Source organism: Rhinichthys klamathensis, unplaced genomic scaffold (genome assembly GCF_029890125.1).
Source record: "Rhinichthys klamathensis goyatoka isolate OS25496 unplaced genomic scaffold, OSU_Roscu_1.1 h1tg000025l_1, whole genome shotgun sequence".
Lineage (NCBI taxonomy): Eukaryota > Metazoa > Chordata > Actinopteri > Cypriniformes > Leuciscidae > Rhinichthys > Rhinichthys klamathensis.
In genome coordinates, this window is record NW_026606576.1 from 497,501 (window position 1) to 516,109 (window position 18,609).

The 18,609-nt window shown below is 40.3% G+C and overlaps 1 protein-coding gene across 1 annotated transcript in view; it reads right to left on the bottom strand.

Moving 5' to 3' along the window:
• plcg1 (phospholipase C, gamma 1) overlaps positions 1–18,609 on the bottom strand; it is a 55,141-nt gene that overhangs the window by 19,984 nt on the left and 16,548 nt on the right. The window contains 14 exon segments of the mRNA XM_056243118.1: positions 38–115; positions 3,159–3,339; positions 3,420–3,539; positions 4,467–4,667; positions 4,775–4,962; positions 8,159–8,260; positions 8,349–8,471; positions 8,552–8,720; positions 8,821–8,941; positions 10,081–10,166; positions 13,965–14,083; positions 14,780–14,881; positions 15,085–15,154; positions 15,428–15,450. Coding sequence (XP_056099093.1) covers positions 38–115; positions 3,159–3,339; positions 3,420–3,539; positions 4,467–4,667; positions 4,775–4,962; positions 8,159–8,260; positions 8,349–8,471; positions 8,552–8,720; positions 8,821–8,941; positions 10,081–10,166; positions 13,965–14,083; positions 14,780–14,881; positions 15,085–15,154; positions 15,428–15,450 — 1,683 coding nt within the window.

The following is an 18,609-nucleotide window of genomic DNA, read 5'->3' on the forward strand; positions in this document are numbered from 1 at the left end:
GAAACACTGTCTACATGCAGCTAGAGAGCACAGGTACCTTAAACGTGGGCATCTGATTGGCTTCCACGTAGAATCCAGGGTTACGGCCCTCGTACAGCGAACCATAATCAGGCTCCTGCACACACACACACACACAGAGAGAGAGAGAGCACGTTCACTTAAAAGGTAAATCTGACATCCTTGCAAATTATGGAACGGCAGTTCCCATGAAAGACTGTGAAGGAATTTCTAATTTCTTATTTTCTAACTTAAGAACATTATTTTTTAGAAAAGCAGAATATTTCTACAACAGCGCGCACCACTTTGAGACAGCCTTGTTTAAAATAATGATATAAAATAATTTATTTTAACTCCCTTAAAAAGCATTACGTTACGACACTAGTTACGTTTACATGGACACCTATGAGTTATTGATGTATTGCCATGCGCTCACTGCAGAAAAACACAGCGTTCCCCACTGGTGTCGCTCTCCTGTGGCCTCATGGGACAGTAAAGTACGAAACAATGCTCAGGTAGGCCGTGGCATTTAAACGATGCCCAATTGGCACTAAGGGGCCTAAAGTGTGCCAAGAAAACATCCCCCACACCATTACACCACCACCACCAGCCTGCACAGTGGTAACAAGGCATGATGGATCCATGTTCTCATTCTGTTTACGCCAAATTCTGACTCTAACATCTGAATGTCTCAACAGAAATCGAGACTCATCAGACCAGGCAACATTTTTCCAGTCTTCAACTGTCCAATTTTGGTGAGCTCTTGCAAATTGTAGCCTCTTTTTCCTATTTGTAGTGGAGATGAGTGGTACCCGGTGGGGTCTTCTGCTGTTGTAGCCCATCCGCCTCAAGGTTGTGCGTGTTGTGGCTTCACAAATGCTTTGCTGCATACCTCGGTTGTAACGAGTGGTTATTTCAGTCAAAGTTGCTCTTCTATCAGCTTGAATCAGTCGGCCCATTCTCATCTGACCTCTAGCATCAACAAGGCATTTTCGCCCACAGGACTGCCGCATACTGGATGTTTTTCCCCTTTCACACCATTCTTTGTAAACCCTAGAAATGGTTGTGCGTGAAAATCCCAGTAACTGAGCAGATTGTGAAATACTCAGACCGGCCCGTCTGGCACCAACAACCATGCCACGCTCAAAATTGCTTAAATCACCTTTCTTTCCCATTCTGACATCAGTTTGGAGTTCAGGAGATTGTCTTGACCAGGACCACACCCCTAAATGCATTGAAGCAACTGCCATGTGATTGGTTGATTAGATAATTGCATTAATGAGAAATTGAACAGGTGTTCCTAATAATTCTTTAGGTGAGTGTATATATATATATATATATATATATATATATATATACACGCTCTTTCAGAAAACACCAACTTCTGTCATTTTATTCCTAAGAAAATATTTGAGAACTTCTTCAGATTTTTTCAAAAATTGCACTCTTATGAACTTGTAAATAAATGTAATGTATCTTAAAAAAATTCTCAACTCATTTCCTAAGAGGATTTTAGTGTTTTTTGAAGCCGTTTGAAGACGCTCTCCCATGTGGATTAAACAGCGTTTGCGTGTTGTAGTGTGGACTGTGTGTAAACTATGACACGTTTAGTCATGTGACGCATATTGTACCGATAGATATCTATGTTTATAACGGTATATATTATTTACATTCAGTGATACACGACTTTACACAATCTTCATATTAAATTCCTGCACATGACAGAAAATGTACCCTCAATTGTCCCGGAGCAAAACACGAGGACGTTTGCACTCTAGAGCATATATAATGAGTGTGACCTGAATGCACAAGCGAGCGGCGAGATCTTTGGGCGAGATATGTGATGGTGGCAGGAGAGCAGCGCGAGAACTTCATGACGTCATCATCTCAGTGAGCTGGTATTAGTGTGTGTCCCGTCAGAGCTGGGGGTTTCGGTGCGCGTCGGACTGTAGGCGTGACACCGGAGACTTGCAGCAGACCTACGCTTTCCTCTCCAGATACTGATTATAGCTAGTTAGTATAGCTAATTATAGCTAGTATAGCTAACTGGAGCTCTTTCAGAGGAACTTCCATTAAAAAAAAAAAATGGGGACCACTCAGTCAGAAGCACTTATTGTAACTCAGTTTCCACACTAGATAAGGCAGGTTTTGAGAAATTCACCAAAAATGTCTGTCGTTCTGCCCTCATGTCCATGACTATGGCCCTGTTCACACCTGGTGTTAAGAGTGTTTTGGTGGATCGGATCACAAGTGGACGAGGGAGACACATTCCTGTTCACACCTGGTGTTTTAATCGTCTCTTTTGTCCACTTTCCACCACTTCTGTCCTGATTTCTTCAAGCGGAGGGACTATGGGCGGGGAAATGTATGGGCTTTTCAGATCTTTCGATCTAATGAATAAAATTAGCTCATGTAATTTACACATGAACGCGCCCGGAGACGACGGGAAACACACGGAGAGAATCAGCTTTAGTTTCTGCTCTGAGACACAAGACCAGCCGAACGCTGTGAGTGTGTGTGTGTGTGTGTGTGTGTGTGTGTGTGTGTGTGTGTGTGTGTGTGTGTGTGTGTGTGTGTGTGTGTTAGAAATCAGGAATGGTGAGAGAACATTGTGCTTGATATGTTTTTCATCTTCAAACCAAACTTGTGTCTCCAGCCGACAGTTTAAACCCCGTCTGTCTAGAGCTCTTCCAATAATGTTACGCATTAGTTCAGTAGACGGAGAGAAGACGGTCTTTTGTGGCTGTTTGAACACATTCGACCACATGAGCGTTTACACTACTAAAGCAATCCGGCCGGATGTGTTTTCTCCCTCTGGAAGTGGCTGAAAGTGGACGAGCTCAAAACATTTTAGACCCGTTTACACCTGTGTTTAGCGTCGTCCACTAGTGATCCGATCGACCGAAACACATCTTAACACCAGCTGTAAACAGAGCCAATCTGTCTTCTGTGGAACGTAAATTATATTTTGTGAAAAGTCAAATGGACAAATGGAAGTCTGGTTTCAAAACTGGTTTCTTCTTTTGTGTTGCACAGAAGAAAGTCATGCAGGTTTGTAACGACATGAAGGTATAAATAAATGACAGAATATTCATTTTCAAGGTAAACTATGGTTTTAAGGAGAGATTAGATGAGATGCAAGTTACTCCAGACACACTCACCGCAGTCCCGATCTTCTCCAGTGTTTCCTCGTTGATGGGGTAGCGCAGCTTCATCTTGCGGTACAGTGGATGTTTCTCATAGTAACTGATCAAATCTACTAGACTGTCAAACTCAGAAGTGCCCAAGACCACCGTCTGTCCCTCCTGCTGCACACGGCAGTGCTTTATCTTGCCCTCCGCCCTGAGAGAGCAAGCGAGAGTGAGGAGAACTACAGACACAAGGACGCGATAGAAACATGAAAGCGGGAGTGCGGATTTTACCGGAAGGAAATGGCGAAAGAGTTGACTTCTGTTCTCTTCCTGACGAGGAAAGCCCCGTCACGCGGGACTCTCATCAGCATGTTCTCGGCCTGGCTGCGGGACAGGCACGCGTGGTACCACCTGCGCGCAAAACACACACACACACACACATGCTGGAATTAGACCGGGAAAACAAGACAGGAAACACACAAACCCCCGCTCCACATCCACTGTGGCTATTCCCTGCGAGACGAGAGGCCAGTTTGGAAGCAGGACGACTTTATTTTACACTGTCCTTGTTTCATATGTTACATGTACTTACCGTAGTAATAACAGTAAATTATGCATACTTACATGCAACTAACCCTCAACCTAATCCTACCCTAACCCTGAGTAATTAATATGACTTGGTACTTACATATATAATTACACTGTAACAATGACACCTTACAATAAAGTGTAACCCTTTATTTTAAGGTGTCCTTGTATACATTTAGATAATCAACAGTATTACACTCAAAAGAATATATTACACTCAAAAGAGCTCAATCTATTTATTTTTACACCATTTAACTTATTTATTGGCCATTGTAATGTAATTGGCCATGCATATAAAATACAACATTTCTTGTGGCTTTTCCAAAGCACTTTTTTTCTCCCCCCAATTATTGTTTCGGCCCATATTCGAAGCAGATGTTATCATATTTTGCTGCTTATTCTTTGAGAAGTTCTCTTATTTCAAAAAGTTTAGTAGAAAGATAGTCCACTGTTATCCATCCTCAGAACTGTACATCATAACGTGATAATATCACTGTAGGTCACAAATGAAATAATACTTTGTGATCATACTTGACCAAAACTCTCACATCCTTATTCTTAAAGTGACAGTTCAGTTTTTTATGCATATCATGGCAGTCAATGCAGTCCATCAACTGATTGTTTACCCACATTCTTCAAAATATCTGTTGTGTTCAGCAGAAGAAAGAAATTCAAACAGGTTTGGAAAAACTTGAAGGGTGAGTAAATGATTCCTCAGTTGAGATGTGTGTGTGTGTGTGTAGGACTCACTCTTTGCTCTCGTGAGCATTGGTTTGTGGCACAGGCTCGGTCAGCTTCATCTCGAACTCGTTGCAGCGCAGAGGAACCTGCTGGTAATGTGTGATGAGCGCAAACAGAGTGTCGAACACCAGGTTATCCGTCAGGTAGAACTTGGGGCTGCCGGCTTCCTGGCGAGAGTGAATCCTGCAGTGCTGAACGCGGCCGGACCGCCTGAGGAGAGGGAACAACAGAAACCTTTACTATACAGCCGTTCCTGTTTCCCAGTAAACGATGGGTGACCTGCTCCTCTGGGCATGCCGAGGCACGGCTGTGGTTACCAGAAGGAGAGCGTGTAGTCTCCCACGAAGGTCTCGCTCTCGCGCACCAGGAAGGAGCCGTCGGGCGCGCCGGTCTCCAGGCAATACTCCGACAGCAGACGCTCCGCGATCTGACGCCCGTCCCGTCCCGCTCCCAGCTTACCGTGAAACCACTTCTCCGTCACGTGCTGGTCCATGCCGTTACTGATCTGAAGAACACGAGGACGCAGGCGTTCAATCACACAGACACCACTGCTTTCCTTTTACCGGGAGTTAGGTGTGGCTGATGTATAACGGTAATGGTGTTCCCTAGGGCTGCCACTTTTGTGAAAAAATGCTGTTCGATTTTTGACACACAAGTATTGTAAAATCGATTTTCCATGTCTAAAGACGTTTCCATTTTCAACACCAAATACAGGCAAATCCACGGACACCTAACAGGCATTAGGACGAGCGTAAAGAGGCACTTGAGACGCGCAAGTCAGCAATATTCCTGATGATTTATTGGCGTGAAGTTTCGTGCACAATGACAAACAGGAGCGCAACATTCAGGGATTGAAATTAACACCCTCGACCCGCCAAATGCGGGTAAAAATGAACTTTGGCGGGAAACGCGGTCAAATCACGAGCCAATCTGGCGTGTTTCTATGTTTACTCACTTTGCTGGGGAAGTTCGTGTAAGCCAAATCTGCGCGGATTAAGCTCAAATACGCAACTCGTGATCCTCATGATATATTAAATACAGCTTATTGCAGAATCTGCTCATTTCTGGCTTACTTGAACACACACGTCACTGCGCAACAAATAACGGCGCGCTTGTTCACTTGCATTGAAGTAATAGCGAATATTAAAAAGCATTTGGTGAACAGAAAAGACATTGTTATTTTCCAGCATCCTACATGTTCTGTGTCCTGTATTGATCTGTCCTCCTAAAACACATTTTGGTAAAAAAAAAAAAAAAGGCCGTTAAAATCGATTCCCTGTTTTGGTTTTCGAAACTTGTGTTGGTTGGTCCGATCGATTGTGCAATCGATTTTCGAACGTAAAGTGACAGCCCTAGTGTTCCCCCCTTCATATGTAAAGCGATTTGACTGTTGAGAAAAGCGCTATATAAATGTAACAACATTTTATTACTATTAATATTATTATTATTATTATTAATATTAATGGTATAAATATGTCAACCAGTAGAAATTTTGGACAACCATCTCCATTGCGGTTTCACACACTCATTTGCATGCTTATAATGTGCATGCGATCTTAAACCGTTGACACACAATAAGCAGCTAAAAAGAGAACTGTTTCCGCTATATGAGCTCGCGATGGTTTCTAAACGACGCTCGCGCATGAAGAGCGTGCGTGAGAACTGAACTGAGGGCTTTTTGCCGCCTAATTGAGTTTGAACAGTTAAATACACACACTTATGTGTCAGTGACCATGCCTTTGCAAGTATCCTCATAAACACAGACATTCACGTCTTCAGTGAACGTAAACGGTTGAGAGAGAAACCAGATGTGTGTCAGTATATTAGATCCGTGCATTCGCTCTTAAAGTGACAGCAGCCTAATATTCCTGTCATTAATGTTCACTAGACAATCAAAGAAAAAGATTAAATCACTCACTGCTTTTGACTGAATGACTTCAGTAACTTTAATTAGAATAAATGTATATTTAATGTACACACGTTTTTCGGGTAGGCTAGTTTTATTGTGATATTGAGAATTATGAAATTTCAATGATATCAAAAAAATTTATATCATACAAAAACCTTATTTAAAGCAAAATAACTATATTGCGATGTATATATCATTATAGTGAAATAAAATGAAATTTTGGTCATATTGCCCACCTCTAATGTGAATTGTGTGAAAGTGAGCGTGTTATTCTATAGCAAAACTAACCACTTGTTAAAATAACAAATGGGAAACAATATATTCATCAGCATTGAGGAAGCTACTTTAAAGTATTTTGAGCATTAACCTGGGCAAAAAATGTAATAAATGACTGAATCGAAAGCAGCACAGGAACTTCTGGGGAAACAGAGTTATAGAAAGTCCCAGACAGAAACCTGGGGATTTTATTTGGACGGTGTTAAACAGAGCTGACGGTACAACAAGTTTAATGATGGAGACAGGTTTGGTGATATGGGTCTGTTTAAAGTGGAGTTATTAGGGCTGGGTAAAAAACATTGATTTCTCGATATTAATCGATTCTTATTTTTACGAACCGATATCGATTCTTAAATCTCAAGAATCGATTAGTCATCCTGTTTTCATTTGATGAATGTATGGAACATTGTAGCGAGCATCCCATCCAATAAATCGCAATAATCTTTGTGCTTTGTTACTAGTGATATTAAATAAAGTCTCAAATGACGAAATTTTCTTACGAAATTCAAAAACATAAATACCGTTTTGTCGCTGTGGCGTGAGATCGCTCTGGCTCAGCTCAAGAGAAGCTCATGATCTCCTCTTCCGCCTTAATAATACCAGTTACAGCGCCAAATAAACATGAACGAGCGTCTGAAAGTGTGTTAAAAGATAGAGTACAACTTATCGAAATCCGTATCTTTCACATGGAATCGCTCAGTGTTTCAACCGTGGAAAGACGTCAGTAAAACAGCTTGTAAACAATGTCATGTAACGTCACATTTACCTCAGAAAAACCATATGTGACCATAAACTCGTTAGTCAGCTAGAAAAATTAACTCTAGAGAGGAGCATTTTGCTAAATATATGCACCATATTACATATTCATTATAATTTTTAATGTTCTTCGATATTTAATGCATGTTTGAATAAATCTGGCAAGTTTTTATGACAGCCACCATTTAAATGTTTATATTTCATATAACTTTATTATTATAAAAATAAATAAGTGTAATTTAAGTGTTTGTATAGCTACAAATCAGTTCATTTTTACCTTCAATATTATAGTAGGCTACAACTGACCCCCATAGTTTACAGCATTAGTTAAGAGATTTGTTTTCCTTGAGAAAATTTGCCATGTATTGTACCTGATATCCAAAATAATCAATTATATAAATATCTCATTATATAAATTATACACCTAATATTAAGTGGGCAAGCTGTTGCCATAGTGCTCCATTTCTACCATAATGCCTTTTGAAGAGTAGACGAAGTACGATAGAAGTTTCATAATAAACCTTCTCGTACAATAACGGCTCTATTAATAACCCTCTGCCGATCCGACTGTCAAAAGTCACGTGCTTTGCGTCATCCGACAAATAAAAGTGAATTTCTCGGCCCAGGAAGCTCAGTCCCAACCTTAACTCGAACCCTCATTGTTCATGTACATACACACTAACGACATTGTGACAAAGTGAACATTTTAAAGTGTTTCCGACTGTAAGGACCGTATTCTGAATCTAGCTGTTGTCCTCACCTCTCTGTGCTCCTCCTCGTCCTCGTTCCCTTGATTACTTGACGTCTCCTCAGAATAATAGATCTTATTGCTGGTCAGGACGAAGAAGTGAGGGTACCACTCCTGTGAGGACGACACCAGTGCACATTCATCATGAGATCATCAGCAACAGATTCACCTGTCCCGTAAGAGTGGAGGGAGAGGCTCTCACGTGGTTGATGGGGTCCTCCAGGTACAGGATGCCGTTCTTGATGGAGTTGCTGATGTCGTTCTCCGAGTACGGCGTTGAAGACGACACCTCCTCGTACGCACTTCCCTCGGCTAGTTTCTTGTGCTGGACACATCAATTCAACAATCAAGCTGTCTGGAGTGGCCAAACACACAGTCTCCTGCCACATGACCAATGAGCCTCACCTTGATGAGGATCTTCCTCTTGAGCTGATTGGGCGAGGGCAGGCCGTCCGCGGAGATGTCCACCGCTTTGATCAGGAGCATGTCTCCAAACACTCTCCTAAAGTTGCCGGCCATGTTTCTCTGCTGGACAATACTGCAGTGGTCCTCGATGGAGAGGATGATGGGATAGCTGCATGCAAACACAAGCAACGCAACCTGATTACCGCACATTCTTGAATAGATGACCACATGTGATCATCACACGAGCGCAGACGTCATGTGACACTCACTCAGACGTGACGAAGGCATGCTCTTTGATGGTCTGAAGCACATCGTTGAACTTGATCTTGGTGGTGAGGGTGTGGCCGTGGTAGATGACAGGCATCCCATCAGGACCGTCCCAGCAGTCCACTGCAACACACACACACACACACATTATAACTGCTGCCAGAAACACAACAACATGCCACAATCATAAAACTCGCAAGCCACCTTTATTCACAGAGCACTTTATACAATACATATTGTTTTAAAACAGCTTTATTGGGATAAATATGGAAAATATGATGAAAACATAATTCAATCCTGCTGTAAAGTAGCTCTAAAAGACAATAGTAAACATTATTCAGTTGAAATGAAGACTAGAGTCTAACAAGTCTAGTCTTATAGTTATGATAAATATTTATAGTTTACAAAAACTAAATAAGCAAAAATAAAATACAATTGAATTGTTATACAGTTTTATGTTAGTTTGATTGTTTATTTTTACTATATACATTTGTCAAATTTAGAAAATTAATTACAAATAAATAAGGAACAAAAATAAAAAATAAACAAACCAACCTAAACTAACAAACAAATCCATTAACTTTAGATTTTATATTTATTTATTTATTTATTTATTTGTACCCCAGAGCACAGGAGGACGCTAAAACTGGAGTATAGTTATTCATTTTATTATGCCACAAATCATAAAACAACAGATCTTGCTATGCTAGTCTCCTACGGTTAGAGTTATAAAAGAAATAATAGTTCTAATCTCAAATTAGACAAATTTCAGCTCCTAAAATAAATCAATCAAACAAAAATAAATAAAAGCATCATTCAATTGTTATGGATTTCTGTGCTTTTTGTTTGTTTATCGCTATTGTGCGTGTCCAGTAAATCCAGAAAATGATTTTTAAAAAGAAAAAGAAAAAAAAACAGAAAAAGAAAAACAAATCGGAACAACAAAAACAAACAACCCATATCAACTTACAAACCAAAAGAAATTAAAAAATCAGATTTTTTACTAACCTAGGACACTAAAACTGGAGGATATTCTTTATTTTATTTATTTTTTATTTACCAATTCAATAATATAAATGCATGCATGATGCATCGTGTCATACTGTTGTAGCCTGCTAGTTTACAACTGGGAGAAAGTATTGATGATATATTGTTCAATGCAACCATTGCAAAATGTTCGTTTCTGGAAAGGTAATATTTTAGAATCTATTTGTATATGAAGCGTTGATCATTGCTAATAATAGAGTTGCGCTGTGACTTACACTCGATGCATCTGCAGCCCATCCGCAGACAGCGGGCGTACGCCTCCAGAGACGACTCGCTGGAAAACTGGTCCCCCGTCAGATAGCTAAAAATACCAACACACACACACACACACACGTCAGAGTCAGACCTGTCTGCATTACTCCATACACACATCACACCTCACACGCCAGCATCAGCGACCCTTTCACATTTATTACAGCTTATAAACACACGCTGAACAAACACGTTCAAAAATTCTTTCCATTCTGTCAGTCTTTATCCGGTTCCCTTTGAACCACCTAATGGCTTTATAATCTAGCTATACCGGTTAAACACCATGAGAGAAACAAACCGCAAACAGCTAAATACTAATATTTCAAATCAGTCCTGATTGAAAGACACCACACAACATAGTAACACTTCACCCGTCTGAAATATCATATATGAAGTGATGTAGAAATCTGTCCACTCGTCATCTGGCTTTTTTAGATTCAGCCGCTGATGTCAGACATGCGTTTCTATTCAAGGTCTACAGGTTACTGACAGATACACACTACACTCTTTGTTAAAGTAAACAGTATATATATACACACACATACACTGATAACTAGACTACTGGATACAGCATTAAAATTCGAAAGCTATTAAGTAACAATAGCAAGAAATAGTCACATTCACCTTTTTTAATCTGAGGTGGAAACGGGTTTCTACATTAATGTGATTTTCAACACATGAAATAAACTCTTAAGCGGTATCTGATTTGCTTATTGTAAAATCTCTCAAAGATTCTCATTAAAATAAACGATAAGCATAAAATAAGCAAAAGTAGTAATTCCAGTGAAAATCATAACCAATAATAATCTACTTTTAATAGGTCAATATAATGATAGATTAGCTAGACCAACTATATTGGCTAAAATCACTTTTATGAGTGCTGTGCGAACCTCGCCCCATAATGAAAGAGTTCAGAGCGCTAAGAGAAGGGATATTGTGTGTACAGTACACCTGATGTGGCGCATCTATTCAACATTTTACTGAGCCTTGTTCATCAGGGTTTTAAATTCTAGTTGCTGTGTGTGTGCATGAGTTTCATTCAGTCCTCTACTCCAGTGATGTCATCTAACAGACACCCATCAACGAGGACCACACCATCCACAACCACCAAAACACTCCAGAAAAATAGTCCTTTGAACATAAAGGTCTGTGCATTTGTGTAAGATTATGCATAATGGTAATATTGTGACATCTTAGAGAAAGTTGTACTGTGCTAACTAACCAACCAACCAACTAACCAACTACCTAACTAACCAACCAACCAACTAACCAACTACCTAACTAACCAACCAACTACCTAACCAACCAACCAAACATCTAACTACCTAACTAACCAACCAACCAACTAATCTACTACCTAACTAACCAACCAACCAACTACCTAACTAACCAACCAACCACCTAACCAACTACCTAACTAACTAACCAACCAACTAACCAACTACCTAACCAACTAAACAACCAACCACCTAACTAGCTAACCAACTACCTAACTAACCAACCAACCAACTGCCTAACTAACCAACCAACTACCTAACTAACCAACTACTTAACTAACCAACCAACCACCTAACCAACTACCTAACTACCTAACCAACCAACTAACCAACTACCTAACCAACTAACCAACCAACCACCTAACTAGCTAACCAACTACCTAACCAACCAACCAACTGCCTAACTAACCAACCAACCAACTAACTAACCAACCAACCAACCAACCAACTAACCAACCAACCACATAACTAGCTAACCAACTACCTAACTAACCAACCAACCAACTAACTTTCTAACTAACCAACTAACCAACCAACCAACCAACTAACCAACTGCCTAACTAACCAACCAACAAACTAATCAACCAACCAACTACCTAACTAACCAACTGCCTAACTAACCAACTAACTAACCAACCAACTAACCAACTACCTAACCAACCAACCACCTAACTAACTAACCAACCAACCAACCAACCAACGAACTACCTAACTAACCAACTCCTGCCCTTATAACATTTAGCCTCTTTGAGGTTGATTAACTTATACTCTAACCAACCAACTAAAACTAATAAACAAACAAATAAATAAACAAAACTAAAACTAACTAAACATCTAACCAACAAACTAACTCTTTCCCCATCCAACATTTTGACTATTTAGAGGGTGATTGAATCTATACTCTAACCAACCAACTGACCAAACCCTTCCCCATCATCTTACATTTTGGCTCTTTAAGGGAGAATCATTTTATACACTAACTAACTAGACACCCAACCCAACCATCCTCCTCTAGCACAGGGTGTGTAATCCTGCTAATAGAGTCACGGGACGCTGGCCCTCCAGGAGCAGGTCTGGACACCACTGATTAAACCTTCTTTTCTTTGAGGGGGACTCACTTACTAACCAACAAACTAATCAACCAACCAATCCTTCCCCTATCATCTAACATTTTGTTTCTAACAACTAACCAACTAACCAAACCTTCCCCCATTATCTAATATTTTGGTTCTTTGATGGAGAATCACACTACCCAACTAACTAACCAACCAACCCTTCCTCATTATCTAAGATTTTGTTTCTAACAACTAACTAACTAACCAACTATTTCCCAATCATTTTGTTTCTAACAACTAACTAACCAAACCTTCCCCCATCATCTTATAGTTAGTTGGGTAGTGTGATTAGAAACAAAATGTTAGATGATGGAAAAAGGGTTGGTTAGTTAGTTAGTTGGGTGGTGTGGTTCTCCATCAAAGAACCAAAATAACTAACCAACCAACCCTTTTCCTATCATCTAAGATTTTGTTTCTAACTACGTAACTAACTACGTAACTAACTACGTAACTAACTAACACTGGCCCTCCAGGTGCAGGTCTGGACGCCCTGGTCAAACCTTCTTTTCTTTGAGGGGGGCTGATTGTATACACTTAGTAACCAACAAACTAATCAACCAACCAATCCTTCCCCTATCATCTAACATTTTGTTTCTAACAACTAACCAAACCTTCACCCATTATCTAATATGTTGGTTCTTTGATGGAGAATCACACTACTCAACTAACTAACCAACCAACCAACCCTTCCCCATTATCTAAGATTTTGTTTCTAACAACCAACTAACCAACCGTTTCCCAATCATCTTACATTTTGTTTCTAACAACTAACAAACTAACCAATCCCCCATCATCTATTTTTTTTAGTCTTTGATGGAGAATCACACTACCCAACTATTAGATGATGGGGGAAGGTTTGGATAGTTAGTTCATTGGTTAGTTAGTTGTGAGAAACAAAATTTTAGATGATGGAAAAAGATGATGGGTTGGTTAGTTGGGTGGTGTGATTCTCCATCAAAGAACCAAAATAACTAACCAACCAACCTTTTTCCTATCATCTAACATTTTGTTACTAACTAACTAACTAACTAACCAACCAACTAACTAACTAACTAACTAACTAACTAACTAACTAACTAACTAACTAACTATGGCCCTCCAGGAGCAGGCCAGGACACCCCTGATCTAACAGGGTGTTTTGATTCATTGAAGGGGATTCATTTTATGCACCAACTAAACAACCAACCAACCTTTTCCCCATCATCTAACATTTTGGTTCTTTGAGTGGGATTATACACTAACGAACTAACTATCTATCTATCTAACCAATGGATAAACTACAAAATAAAAAAGGATGGACGTTATCTTTAGACCACTAGTTACTAGATACCCTTATAGAGAGAACATTAATAAACACACAGCCTCTTAAAAGTGTCAGTTTAATCAGAACTGTTCTCATACTGAAATGTGCTTCGGTGAGCAGCTCAGGGGGAGCAGAGCCACGCCTCTACTCACGTGTTGTGGGAAGAGGAGATCCAGTAGTGGGACAGGGGGTTGTTCATGTCCTCTGGCCGCACCTGATCGAGCTGCGAGTCCCAGATAGTGTTCTCTTTAGAGAACAGATACGTGAGGAACTGAGAACCACAAGACAAGTTAACGTCAGCATGCTGAAACTGAAGACAGAGCTCTGCACAGCTGATGTAGACCTGAACAACACCAAACTACACAACCGCTTGAGCGCTCCAGTTTTCTTGAAAGAGTGCAAAATACGACAAGGGGTTCTTATCAGTAAAAGGAACATGAACCAGGAAATGCTCTTTCCGATTTTCATTTTCTAAAAAAGATGCTGAATTTATGCTTTACTTTGTAGACACCTTTATGATGTGTGTGTAAAATAGCTACTCCAATTATTTACTAAAATAAATGAGGAATGCGTGTCAAACATAATTTTTTTATAAACATTTTCTTTCAATATTAACTATATGCAAAGATTATAATCACGTTACGAAATAATTCAAAGTTTAAACAAGATGACATCTTTTTCAGGAAAGTTGAATACAAATACTTAATTTAAATACTCGCAAATAATAGAACAGGAAATTCATTAGCAACGAATTAAGTAAAGAAGAGGCGGATTAACATATCAAACAAGCAAATCTGAGGTCACACGATACTGCAGCGAAGCAGGAAGTGGTGATGTGGGTAAAGCGTGCGCTTGCAACGCCACTGTTATGGGTTTGATTCCCTGGGAACGCACATGCTGAGTAAACGCACTAGTCACTTTGCAAGAATGCGTTTGCCAGATTCATAAATGTCAATGTAAAGTTCACCTCGTCTTGATGATAGTACGGCTGCTCGATCTCTCGCAGAGGATCCTTCAGGTAGTGGAACATGAACTCCTGCACCTTGTTATTGTCTGTGGCCCAAAGCTCCTGAGGACACACACACACACACACACACACACACACACACACACATATTTATTTGGAACGGTTATTACCAAACATCTGAAGTACAGATTCTCTTCCCTCAACAACCCACTCTACTATGCAAAAAAATATGCATCCAATTAATGTGAAGATACGGTGATGGCTGGTTTGGTTCGAGCAATACAGTGAATAAACGCATATCTAACCTTCTGATGTTCAATTAGGAAGTTCTGGAAGTCCTCTAGTGAGATCTCCTGTTCCGGTCTCTCAATAAACCTGTCAAACACACAGATCCGTGTTATGGCCTCATGTCTGGAAACCCAACAGATGATCTAGGATGTCTGATAACCATTTAAATGCATTATAAAAACTATAATAAATGAGCATTTACTAATAGGTCTTTTTATGCACAATTCATACGTTTAATTTAATAACAACACTTAAATAGTTCAATCAAATCCTAACAAATAAATTCTGAAAGTTAAATGTGTTGTAAATGATCATTCATGTCATTCATAAATTCTTTATCTTAAAAACACGAGTGAATACCTTTGTAGCAGTGGAATCTCCATCTATAAAGAAAAAGAAGAAAAAAAAGAGCTTATGTGAATAATACAATTAATACCCGATCTTGTAACTGTAGCCATTTCAGCTCCGGTACAGTAAAACACCGCAGTAAAAACATCTGCAGCTCTACAGTAAAACACCGCGGTAAAAACATCTGCAGATCTGCAGTAAAACACATCGGTAAAAACATCCGCAGCTCTACAGTAAAACACCGCGGTAAAAACATCTGCAGCTCTACAGTAAAACACCACGGAAAAAACATCTGCAGCTCTACAGTAAAACACAGCGGTAAAAACATCTGCAGCTCTACAGTAAAACACCGCGGTAAAACATCTGCAGCTCTACAGTAAAACACAGCGGTAAAACATCTGCAGCTCTACAGTAAAACACCGCGGTAAAACATCTGCAGCTCTACAGTAAAACACAGCGGTAAAAACATCTGCAGCTCTACAGTAAAACACAGCGGTAAAAACATCTGCAGCTCTACAGTAAAACACAGCGGTAAAAACATCTGCAGCTCTACAGTAAAACACCGCGGTAAAACATCTGCAGCTCTACAGTAAAACACAGCGGTAAAAACATCTGCAGCTCTACAGTAAAACACCGCGGTAAAACATCTGCAGATCTACAGTAAAACACCGCGGTAAAAACATCTGCAGCTCTACAGTAAAACAGCGGTAAAAACATCTGCAGCTCTACAGTAAAACACCGCGGTAAAACATCTGCAGCTCTACAGTAAAACACAGCGGTAAAAACATCTGCAGCTCTACAGTAAAACACCGCGGTAAAACATCTGCAGATCTACAGTAAAACACAGCGGTAAAAACATCTTCAGCTCTACAGTAAAACACCGCGGTAAAAACATCTGCAGCTCTACAGTAAAACACAGCGGTAAAAACATCTGCAGATCTACAGTAAAACACCGCGGTAAAAACATCTGCAGCTCTACAGTAAAACACCGCGGTAAAAACATCTGCAGCTCTACAGTAAAACACAGCGGTAAAAACATCTGCAGCACTACAGTAAAACACCGCGGTAAAAACATCTGCAGATCTACAGTAAAACACCGCGGTAAAAACATCTCCAGATCTACAGTAAAACACCGCGGTAAAAACATCTGCAGATCTACAGTAAAACACCGCGGTAAAACATCTGCAGCTCTACAGTAAAACACAGCGGTAAAAACATCTGCAGCTCTACAGTAAAACACCGCGGTAAAACATCTGCAGATCTACAGTAAAACACCGCGGTAAAAACATCTGCAGATCTACAGTAAAACACCGCGGTAAAAACATCTGCAGCTCTACAGTAAAACACCGCGGTAAAAACATCTGCAGCTCTACAGTAAAACACCGCGGTAAAAACATCTGCAGCTCTACAGTAAAACACCGCGGTAAAAACATCTGCAGATCTACAGTAGAACACCGCGGTAAAAACATCTGCAGATCTACAGTTAAACACCGCGGTAAAAACATCTGCAGATCTACAGTAAAACACCGCGGTAAAAACATCTGCAGATCTACAGTAAAACACCGCGGTAAAAACATCTGCAGCTCTACAGTAAAACACCGCGGAAAAAACATCTGCAGATCTACAGTAAAACACCACGGTAAAAACATCTGCAGCTCTACAGTAAAACACCGCGGTGAAAACATCTGCAGCTGTACAGTAAAACACAGCGGTAAAAACATCTGCAGATCTACAGTAAAACACCGCGGTAAAAACATCTGCAGCTGTACAGTAAAACACAGCGGTAAAAACATCTGCAGATCTACAGTAAAACACCGCGGTAAAAACATCTGCAGATCTACAGTAAAACACCGCGGTAAAAACATCTGCAGCTCTACAGTAAAACACCGCGGTAAAAACATCTGCAGATCTACAGTAAAACACCGCGGTAAAAACATCTGCAGCTCTACAGTAAAACACCACGGTAAAAACATCTGCAGCTCTACAGTAAAACACCGCGGTAAAAACATCTGCAGCTGTACAGTAAAACACAGCGGTAAAAACATCTGCAGCTCTACAGTAAAACACCGCGGTAAAAACATCTGCAGCTCTACAGTAAAACACAGCGGTAAAAACATCTGCAGATCTACAGTAAAACACCGCGGTAAAAACATCTGCAGCTCTACAGTAAAACACAGCGGTAAAAACATCTGCAGCTCTACAGTAAAACACCGCGGTAAAAACATCTGCAGATCTACAGTAAAACACCGCGGTAAAAACATCTGCAGCTCTACAGTAAAACACAGCGGTAAAAACATCTGCAGCTCTACAGTAAAACACAGCGGTAAAAACATCTGCAGCTCTACAGTAAAACACAGCGGTAAAAACATCTGCAGCTCTACAGTAAAACACCGCGGTAAAAACATCTGCAGCTCTACAGTAAAACACCGCGGTAAAAACATCTGCAGATCTACAGTAAAACACCGCGGTAAAAACATCTGCAGCTCTACAGTAAAACACACCGCGGTAAAAACATCTGCAGCTCTACAGTAAAACACCGCGGTAAAAACATCTGCAGATCTACAGTAGAACACCGCGGTAAAAACATCTGCAGATCTACAGTAAAACACCGCGGTAAAAACATCTGCAGATCTACAGTAAAACACCGCGGTGAAAACATCTGCAGCTCTACAGTAAAACACCGCGGTAAAAACATCTGCAGATCTACAGTAAAACACCACGGTAAAAACATCTGCAGCTCTACAGTAAAACACCGCGGTAAAAACATCTGCAGCTCTACAGTAAAACACAGCGGTAAAAACATCTGCAGATCTACAGTAAAACACCGCGGTAAAAACATCTGCAGATCTACAGTAAAACACCGCGGTAAAAACATCTGCAGCTCTACAGTAAAACACAGCGGTAAAAACATCTGCAGCTCTACAGTAAAACACCGCGGTAAAAACATCTGCAGATCTACAGTAAAACACAGCGGTAAAAACATCTGCAGCTCTACAGTAAAACACCGCGGTAAAAACATCTGCAGCTCTACAGTAAAACACCGCGGTAAAAACATCTGCAGCTCTACAGTAAAACACCGCGGTAAAAACATCTGCAGCTCTGCAGTAAAACACCGCGGTAAAAACATCTGCAGCTCTACAGTAAAACACCGCGGTAAAAACATCTGCAGATCTACAGTAAAACACTGCGGTAAA